Genomic DNA, 10882 nt, shown 5'->3' with positions numbered 1-10882 from the left:
CTTATTTGTGGAGCGTAACAAATAGCATGGAGGACATGGGGAGTTAAGGAGGAGAAGGGATTTGGGGGAAATTCGAAGGGGAGGTGAATCATGAGAGACTATGGACTCTGAAAAACAATCTGAGGCGTTTGAAGTGGCGGGGGGTGGGAGGTTGGGGTACCATGTGGTGTGTATTATAGAGGGCATGGATTGCATGGAGCACGGGGTGTGATGAAAAATAAAGAATACTGTTAAGGTGAAAAAAAAAAAATTAATATTAAAAAAAAAAGAAATACAGAGGGGTTGATATGTTCTAAGCAAAGTTCTTCCCAGATGGGCTAGGAACTAACTCACAGAAAGGTGAGAATGCTCAACTTAGGTCTTTATGAAGTATACATTCTTGGACTTTCTGGCCATGCTATGTCCTCTCTGCTTGCCCATATTGTCAACTCTCAGAGAACTGGGCCATATAATTCTCTACAAGTGAGATTGCCCTTGTTCCCCCAACAACTGGTAGACCAGTATCTACAGCACACACATACTCATTACAACTCAGCCTTGGGAAACAAATGCTTCCAGGCAAATACAGGAGTCTCAAACCAACATTAGTCTCCTAAGTCAAATAGTTAGAGCCAGTTTGATTATCTTCCTTATACAGTGCTATTTTTTAAGGATAGTAATTTTCAGGTGGCTCTGAGGATAAGTCCCCAAAAGCAGTTTTGGTAAATGGCAATCTTGTTGAAATAAGTTCCTTCCCTTCCAAGTTGATCTCTTGGAAGGCAACAAGATTCATTTAGATAAATCACTGCTGGGCTGTTCATTTAAACCCCAGCCTGCAATATTTATGTACATGGTTTGTAATGCTTCCAAGATAATGCTGTAAGAAACAGCCAGACCTTCATTAACCAGAGTCAATCTTCATTGAGACCTCAACCAGAACTTGCATTTGACTTTAGGAAGAAGATTGGGGGGGTGGTCCTTAAAAATCTATGTAGATATCTGGGCTTTATTTCATGAAACAAATTCAAACACAAACAATAAAATAACAATAAAAATCCTCACTGAACAAAACAAACAAAAAGAGCAATAAGATATCACCTTACACCTGTCAGAATGGCTAAAATAAAAAAGACAAGACGTAACAAGTGTTGTGGTGAAAAGGAACCCTCATAGACTATTGGTGAGAATGTAAACTGGTAGAGCCACTGTGGAAAATAGTATGGAGGTTTTTTTAAAAAAAATAGAAATACTATATGATTCAATAATTCTGTTATTTGGAATTTACTCACAGAAAATAAAATCACTAATTTGAAAAGATATATGCACCTCTGTGTTTATTGCAACATTATTTACAGAAGTCAAAATATGGAAGCAACCTAGATGTCAATAGACAAATGGATAAGGAATGTGTAGTGTATACATACAATGGAATATTACACAGGCATAATAGAGGATAAAATCATGCCATTTGTCCCTCCCCCTCCACTTTGTGCTTTCTCTGTCACTCTTTCATAAATAAGTAAATAAATGAACAAACAAGAAAATAAATGATAAAGACAAACACCATGTGATTGCACTCATATGTGGGGCCTAAAAAATGAATAAATAAAAGGTAGAAACAGACCTATAAGTGCAAAGAACAAACTGATGGGGAGGAGAGTGGGGCGATGGGCAAAGTATGTGAGGAGAAGTGAGAGATACAGGCTTCCACTTAGAGAATAAAAGAGGAAAGAAGACAAAGCAAAAAGAATATAGTCAATGGTATTATAATAATTATATAATGGTAGCTACACATGTGGTGAACATAACATAATCTATAAACTTGTCAAATCACTATGTGATGTACCTGAAACTAATGTAACATCGTGTGTCAGCTATACTGAAAAAAAAAGAACAAATAAAAAAGTTTCCAAAGGGTGACCAGGAGCTAATATTCAACCGTAAGAGATAATCAGACATAATGGAAAGAGTAATTGTTCTGTGTGCAAGTTCCAACTTGAACTTCCTAACTGTGAACTCCTGGGGAAAAAAAAAAAAAGAAAAACAAACCTTCTGATTTTCAGTTTCTCCTTCTGTAAAATGAGAATAGTGATAGCTATCTCATGAGATAGACATGGGATTCAATTTTAGAATGTGTGTTGAGTTCTTGTGAATTGTATCTGGCAAATGTGATTGGCTTAGAGAATGTCACTTTCCCCTGTAAGAAGACAGGCATTGTCTCCAGCCTTATTATCATCAGTCCAGAATTTTTCTTTGCAATTGTAGAACCCAGAACACTCTCTCTCTTCACACACACAAACTCTGTTCTCTGGAATAAAGGCACTACTGAGGTATCTCCAGTGCAATGTAGTCCATTGCTAGGATCACCAAGAGAAAGGGTTGCTTACCTTCGACCACAAACTTCACAGTGTTGCTGCGCTGCTCAGAGCCTACCCGGGCCTTGGCAGTACAGAAATAGGAGCCTGAGTCAGCCACCATGGCAGGCTTGAAGAGTAAGGTACTCAAGACTGCTACTTTGATGGGTTCTGGATTGTTGGTCTGTTCCTTGTACCAAGCATAATTGATGGGAGGAGAGCCCCAAGCCTGGCATTGAAGGCTAATACTCATTCCCTGGGGCACTGTGAAGCCATAGCCACTGCCAGTCGTCACTGTGGGCTTGGAAACAGAGACTGCAAAGGAAAAACAAGAAACGAGGCTCTGGAAAGTTATAAGGATATGTGAAGACAAGGGTGAGTCATCCTTGCTGAATATAGGGGTAATTGTATATCTGCAAAGTGAACTAAAAGGAGCTCCTAACTTGGAACGGGGTAAGAAATAGGATAATGTAAATAAAAATAGTTTTGTTTGGAAGGTTAGATATTGTTTTGTGTTATATATGGTTTTGAAATATTTGGAGTTAAAAATCTACTGATTTTTTTTTAATATAGAGGGACTTTTTAGGCTTTAGTAGATAGAGTTTTAGATTATCTGCCAGGTTTTCATAAAATTGTCAAGTCAGCAAAATGTATCTTGGATAACCCCAATAACCCTTTCCCCAGAGCTTCTATCTTAGCATCTATTTACTCTCCAATATCCTGATCAGATAGATTGACTCACTTTTATTAGTTTTAAAATCCAGAGCCCAAGGAGAGAAACCAGGGTGTGGATGCTAGAATTTCAGGGATGCTTGAAGGGGTAGAGATTTGAAAACCAGAAATCCTTCCCAACACTTCTTAAATTATACTATGAGAGTGATGACCCTGTCCACTTTCTCTGATTAGCACATACGACTGAAGAAAGAATGTGTACAAGTAAACAAAATTCTCTGGGTTTCTAAAGCTTTTCTAGTATTATACACCTCTATTTGGTCTTTGTCTATCAGTGCTTTCCTATCATCACAGTCACTCACATTTCCGGACACGGAGCTCAATGATCTTATCTCTCACCACTTGGTTGCCATTAGGGGTCTGCCAAGTGACTTCACATGTGTAGTGGCTCCGGTCATCCATCTCCAGGGTATTCAGCTGGAGGGATACATCTCCTGGAATCTTGTGGTTCACTTGCAGGCGACCCCGGTATTTTGCTTGCTGGATATGGTCTCCAGAGGAATCATGTAGGAAGATGGTGACTGGATCCAAGCCATGATGTACCAGCCACTTTACCAAGACTTGAGTGTAGCCTTGCAAAGGACCATAGGTGCAGGGAATATTCACATCCCCTTTCCAAGGTCCTGTCACACTCTCAGGTGCTTCCAGGATGGGGTGGCCTGAAAAGGAAGAAGAAAATGGACATAGATGGCATACCCATCTGGGAGCTAGGATGGCAGTGGTAGATCTCAAAAGACTTCTGAAAAACACCTCTAAAATTTCTTTCCAGCCTACTTTCAGATTCCATGTGCTCTTTTATTCTCTGCCTGCCTTCCCATAAATCAGAAACACATGCTCAGAAGAAAAACTCTTAACACTGTTTGGCTCTTGTCAGTTTCAAGTTCCTTTCCTGTCACTGCCTTGCTGTGAGATGACCCTGGATAAGCCACTTTGTACCACAAGGACTCATGTTCTTCATATATAATGTAGAGAGTTTGAATGGAATGATGTCTAAAGATTCTTTAAGCTCTGAAGCTCTGTAAGTCTATGAAAAAGAACCTATTTCAATATTTTCCAAAAGAAGTGTAGGAACAAATGCTGAACAGTTGTGTCTGGTCCATTTTATTATGTAATTATATACCTGGAGAAATGTTTGTGCTGCAGGGCTAGGAACGAAAGGGCCATATTCTCTGCTTATTCCCCATTGTTCCTCAGAAAAACTCAGTATTTGGGTCCCTGACCCTAAGCTTTTCTCTGGAAGGGAGGCTGGATGCATACAGGGCAATTCTGAGGGTGGAAACTTGTGTGAAATGTACTTGTGTTTTACAAAATCATTAGTTATTGCTAAGTTTGAAATTCTCACTTTGTAAGCCTAACCTTTCCCCCCCCCCCTGATTTCTCTTTATTTACCTTTTGGTTTCTCTTAGATTTCACCAAAGGTACACTGAAAAATTCTATCTTGAGGAGGAACAGAGGGAAATGTCAGGAAAGGAAAAGGGTCTGAATAAATCCTAAAGCTGGCTGTGGTAGAAATAGTAGTAGGACCAAAAGGAGATTCTTCCTTGGTGTGTGGGGGACCTTCATCTCAGGTCATGATCCTGGGGTCCTTGGATTGAACCCTGCATTGGGGTCCCTGCTCATGAGGAGTGTTCTTCTTCCTCTCCCTCTGCTCCTCTCCCTGCTCATGCTCTCTCTTTCTATCTTTGAAAAAAAAAAGTAAAAAAAGAATTTTTCATTCATAAGCTCTTATTTTGAGGATTTTGTGTTTTATTTAACTCCAACCAGGAGTGAGGTATTATATGTAGACAATTAATTTATCTCTGTCCTAGAAGAAGGAGGTTCAAAATATGAAATATTGGGGCACCTGGGTGGCTCAGTGGGTTAAGCCTCTGCCTTCGGCTCAGGTCATGATCTCAGGGTCCTGGGATTGAGCCCCACATCGGGCTCTTTACTCAATGGGGAGCCTGCTTTCCCCTGTCTCTCTGCCTGCCTCTCTGCCTACTTGTGATCTCTCTTTCTCTCTCTCTCTGTCGAATAAATAAATAAAATCTTTAAAAAATGTGAAACATTACTGAATAAATGCCTGTTATGTAGCCCAGGATTCTCAGGCTTCAGTCAAACAGATGGTAGGGTAGAGACATGCCTTCTGTCTACCAGAAGTTATTGCCATGTACCAAGTACCAGGCCTCTAGCTTTTGCTCACCAGAGATTCTTACAACATCACTAGCATATTTTGACCAAGATAAAAGCCTTGAATAGAAATTAATAAATAAACACGAGTCCATGTTGCTAAATCAACCACATAGTCTCTGGAGGGTTTCAGATTGGGCAGGGAGCAGAACTCAGACCCATGAATGGGAGTGCATTAGGTCTGATTTTGGTTTGTCCTAACAGTGAACTTTGTAATTAATCAGAGTTTTTATTATTTTTTTAATTTATTTTCAGCATAACAGTATTCATTGTTTTTGCACCACACCCAGTGCTCCATGCAATCTGTGCCCTCTCTAATACCCACCACCTGGTTCCCCCAACCTCCCATCCCCTGCCCCTTCAAAACCCTCATATTGTTTTTCAGAGTCCATAGTCTCTCATGGTTCACCTCCCCTTCCAATTTCCCTCAATTCCCTTCTACCCTTTGACTCCCCTTGTCCTCAGAGTTTTTTATTCATGAACTAAGCAGTCTGGGAGAAGTTCTGATCTTTGTTTGGGTCTTGGACAACATTACTCTTTAAGGTCCCTTCAATCCTAGATTGTTCAATGCTAATAGGGTATAATGGAGATGAAAGTTAAATAATTACATTTTCTATCTGGTGGTAAACTTTCACCAGATGGTGGTGTTTCACTGTGCTATTGCTATTTCAGGCCTCCATATGCATGCAGATGCAGCTTATAATCATCATGAACATGCATGTGTCACTTAAAGCACACATGTATCAGCCTTAAGCCCCATGAAAACCATCTGAGTCTTCCAGTTTAATGCAATCTTTACCATTATTTTTTTTCCAGCTATCACAAATCTTCCACTCATCCTCTGAAAAGCATTCTTTCACTTTTTCTGACAACAAAGCAACATTCTGCTCTTGGGACATCTGGAACAGCTGAAAATGACTTTGTCTATGCATATGTATGTCTTTCCTCTGAACTTGGAGGGAATGCAAGGCTTGGTTTGCATTACCCTCTCTGGGAACTTCCTGGGGACTCTCACATAGCCCACTCTGGTCTGTCAATTATAAAAACAGCCAGTCTCAATTTCTCAATCTTGAAACTCACTTCTAAAAGTAGGTCAGGCTTGACTCCTACATTCCAGAATAGGGTCATGGAGCAGAGTTAATCAGATTTCTAAGAATTACATGTTTTTCCTCTGTTTACTTCTCCCTTCCTTCCTTTGCCTTTCCTTCCTTCAACTCATCTTTCCATCTGGCTTCTATACTTCCTCCTTCTTTTATTGTCTCCTCTTTATCCTCCTGCTTCATTAGTATTACAGAGACAGTATATGGTAGGCACAGGGCATCACACACATAAAAAAAAAAAGACATTGTACGTCATGTCCTCTGATCTCCAAAGTGAAGGTAACCTCAATAGAATTGACTTACACCTTTTTACTATCTTTTGGTTCTCAGAAAGCCTAGAGAAACACTGAATAGAAGCACCTAGTGAGGTCAGAAGAATAGTGAAGGAGCACATGGTGTAGTAGTCCAAGGTCTGTCTTAACATGTGACCCATGTCCCCATGTCTCTATGTGACTCTGAGTAAATTGCTAAACCTGTCTGAGCTTCATGTCATTATCAATAAAATGGAGGCTAATAATATACCTTCCATGGAGGGTTATGTTGAAGAGCAAATGAGATTATAGGTGTGAACGCACCTAGAATAATGGCCGGTATTCAGTAGGTGCTGGATAGATTAGCTTTATAAAATATTTGTAATGTTGGGGCGCCTGGGTGGCTCAGTGGGTTAAGCCGCTGCCTTCGGCTCAGGTCATGATCTCAGGGTCCTGGGATCGAGTCCTGCAATGGGCTCTCTGCTCAGCAGGGAGCCTGCTTCCTTCTCTCTCTCTCTCTGCCTGCCTCTCAGTGTACTTGTAATTTCTCTCTGTCAAATAAATAAATAAAATCTTTAAAAAAATATTTGTAATGTTTATAAAATAAAAATGTTTGGGATTTATGTTACTATGATCATTTAAACATGTGCTTTGACAGACTAGCTGTTTCTGCCCCCTTCACTTTTAAAAGTAAAGCTACAGTCATACAGAGATGTTCAGCTGGCACAGCTGTTTGAGGCCAGCAAATTGATTCCCTCACTGTAAAAATAGAATGGAGACACTGAGATCCAGGGAGTGGGAATGTGTTATTGGTCATTCAGTATGTCCTGAGCTTCAGGTCTATAGTGTTAAACACTCCACATAAAAGAAAGACCGTTTCCAGGGCTAGAGGCTCTCACAGGCTGAGGATGGAATGATATACATGAGAGCACTCACATGTACACACAAATAATTTAACTTTCACATGTATATCATGTTCCCCTGAGCCCTAGTCCTGCCTCTGTAAGTATAAGCTCAAACCAACAGATTTGGAGAAGGTAGAAAAGGATCCTCTAAAACATGTTAGAGAATGTAAATATTGTATTTGCAAAATAACCTGTATTATTTAATAGTATTAACTCTGCCACTAATGCTCTGTGGCTGGAGGACATTCTTCTCCCTCTCAGGTGACTTATTTAGTGTCCTTTTTAGCTTTGAGGCTCTAGAATTTGATTGGTCACAGAGCCCCAGGATAGAGTTAGCATAATTTGAGTCAGCTATGAAAAGATGTTCTTTCTGACACATAAGGGGCACCAAGCCAACATATATCTGGCCGCTCCCTGTAAAGATATGAAATAAGTAGATATGCGGAAAAACCCATTTGCTATATCTTGGATCTCACTTAGCAATTACTTAGACTTAGTTACCAAAAAGTCTATTTCAATTCTCAGGGATATAAAAGAGGATGGAAAAATACCTGAAGAAATAATGCTTCTATGGGATAGGGATAGTAAGACCTCTTTTTGGAGATATCTCTCTCTCTATCTATCTATCTATAAAATCATCTATCTATCTATGTAGATTTGTAATCTCCAGCATTAATTTCTCAGAAGCAGCCTGGACGAACTGGGCTATATTCACAGGGAAATGAGTTACCCAAGGATATGGTAAGAAGCAAATCCTGTGAAGACCATTTGAAGGAGTTAGGGCTAGTTTATCTTGAAGAGGAGATGACAAGAGGACACGATGTCTGCCATTAGAACTCTAAAGGGCTGTCGCAGCATCGAGGGAGTAGATATGTTCTATGTATCTCTAAGAAAGAGAGCAGGGGCCTTAGGATGGAAGCCACAAGGAAGTGCATATAGTTCAACTCAAGGAAGAGCATCTTAACATTTGTAACTGTCCTGGACTAGACTGGATAGATTAGATAGTCTGCAAAAATCAACTCTCAGTCACTGGAAGTATGTGAACAGATATTTTGAGCAAAGTTCATAACAGCAAAGCATTGGGTCTAGGTTACTTTTAAGGTCCAATCTTGCTCTTAGACAACATTCTTTCTTTGAAGGTTATATATATTAACAGGGATCAAGACCTGGAGACAGAAGGGTTAAGGTAAAATGGTAGAATTTCAGGTGAAATAAGATGGAGGAAAGATTTGGGTGTCACTGGCAACCTTCTTAATGTCCCTGAGATATGACAAGTACTAGAAAAATCATGTGATTGTTTTTCAAGAAAAGTTCTTTTTCAATTTCTATGGAAACTTACCTCCTGGCTTCTTCAGCAGGCTTCAACTACACAAAGCTGAGAGTCTGCAGCACTGTCTGAGAACATTTAACTATTCAACAGGAATAAGTTTTCCCCAGTAGCCATTCAATCCCAAACTCCCAGCTTGTTGCTGGTGTGAGCAGTGGTAACCAGGTCCCCATTTGCTTCCTTACCGTAGGTGACCACTGTTAGGTGGTCCAGAAGCAGGAGGCCCAATAAGAGCCCCATCACAGCCAGAGCCACTCTTATCCTTTCTTCTAGCCTCCTGCTGTTAAAAAGGCATGAACCTCTGATGGCTGTCAGGGTCTGTGCCTGCTCACTTCCCTTCCTTCTCTATATCTCTCACTTGGACTCCCAGCCCCATCTCACATTCTCCTTCCTTCCCTATTTCAGTCTAAATCATGTGAGTAACCCTCCCACCCCTGCTTGGGATTGGAGGTTTGGTGTGAATGAAGAAGTTACTCTCCCTGCTAGGGTATTGACTTGACTTTCCATGGAGTCAGTAATGTTCTCTGGTCTTTGATCTCCCAGGCTGTGTTTATTTTCATTTTCTTCCACAAAAATCAGAAGTTGGGGGAGTAACATTTGGGATGAATTTTATCCTTCCAGTATGGGGGTATTTTCCTTTCCAGTGGTCCTGGGGAGGAGAGATCAACATTGCTGACCTGTGCAATATTCATCAATCATACTGTTAACTCCTGCCTTATACACCTATGCAAATGAACAGAGTGTTGGGCGTGGGTGCCTGTGGGCTTCAGAGTATAAGAGTATAAGAGATGATTTCAGAGTATAAGAGATGAAAGTTTGAAAGAACTTTCTACAAATAAAAGCTTAAATATTTCTCAAGCCAATGGATAAAGTTGTTATGGGGATATATACTCCCATATCTCATATACAGGAAGCTCTTTGAATCACTTTCTCCAATAGCTCCACCTCTTTGGTGGTAAGTGTTCTAATCAGTGCTAATTTGGGTTCTATTATTTATTTCTTAAAGGGAAAGTTAAGTTTAACATACAGTGTGCTTACCCATTAACCTGGTAGTGGTATGCTCTATTAGATTAATTTTTCGATGACTTTTAATTGGTATATATCTGTGATCAGCAAGAGATAGGCATTAGACTTACTAAGAAGCTTAATTTCTTCTCTTCACAAGCCCCAGAGTGTAATTTCACCAACAGTCTACTCCTAGGTTTGGCACTGCTCAAAGCCTATTAAATATTGAAAATATGAACACCTCCAAAAGGAGAATACATCCAACAAATTCATACCAAACTATAAGTAAAGTCTACGCTTGGGCTATTCTTTTTTAATTGAAGGGCTAAGAGAGGGTTTGGCCAGGGGAGGGGTGAGCTTTGCAGAAAGGGGTAGTGAGATCCTGGCAACAGACAGTATCTCCTCCACATGCTTACCAAGGGATAGTTATTTACAGATGATTTGGGACTAGAAAAGGTTAAGATGAATGTCCAGCATTTCAGGCCCCAACATTGTTACATAGAATTCTGTTAACACCTTTGTCTCCCAGATTCAGCCCCTCTTGTCTGGATGTCCCTTGACATTTGGTTATTTCATTCAGTCTACGTCATTTGAAATTCTAGTCATTGTTTTTCATTGGGTTCCTCACTCAGAGAGCCCTGAGCTTAGGAGAGCCCTTTTTTGTATTTTACAACTGACACCCTAACATAGACACACACACACACCTCCCCTTTACGGTATTTACTAATGAAAAGCTGAAAACCCATACCTCATTGGACTAGTGTCAATTTCTGTCTGGCATGGTGGCTGTATTTTTGAACTGCCTCCGGCCTCTTGTTAAGACCCTCTAAATGTGAAGATAAATGTTCCAGAAAATATGAACAACATTTTTCTGAGGAAGAATTGCAGTCCTACATTGGGATCAATAGCCTTGAGAAGAACATTGGAGAGGAAGTCAGGAAAGATAGAGAAGAGCCTGGCTCTGCATCTATTTTATTCTGAGAATTTGAACAAGTTAAACATGAACTTCAGCTTCCTCAATTGTAACATGAACACTGTTAGATTGGATGTTTACATCATT

The 10882-nt window shown here is 40.1% G+C and overlaps 1 protein-coding gene across 1 annotated transcript in view; it reads right to left on the bottom strand.

Annotated features, from left to right (window-relative positions):
* Window positions 1–9201, bottom strand: part of VSIG4 (V-set and immunoglobulin domain containing 4) — an 18571-nt gene extending 9370 nt beyond the window's left edge. The window contains exons 1-3 of the mRNA XM_059385242.1: window positions 9003–9201; window positions 3368–3724; window positions 2367–2648 (exon numbers count right to left, since the gene is read on the bottom strand). Of these exons, the coding sequence (XP_059241225.1) occupies window positions 2367–2648; window positions 3368–3724; window positions 9003–9057 (694 nt within the window). The 5' untranslated portion in view covers window positions 9058–9201. The remainder of the gene's footprint in view (window positions 1–2366; window positions 2649–3367; window positions 3725–9002) is intronic.
* Between the last annotated feature and the right edge of the window lie 1681 nt (window positions 9202–10882).

This window comes from Mustela nigripes, chromosome X (assembly GCF_022355385.1).
Source record: "Mustela nigripes isolate SB6536 chromosome X, MUSNIG.SB6536, whole genome shotgun sequence".
NCBI lineage: Eukaryota > Metazoa > Chordata > Mammalia > Carnivora > Mustelidae > Mustela > Mustela nigripes.
The sequence above is the reverse complement of the archived record's forward strand: the minus strand, read 5'-3'. Positions and strand labels throughout refer to the sequence as shown.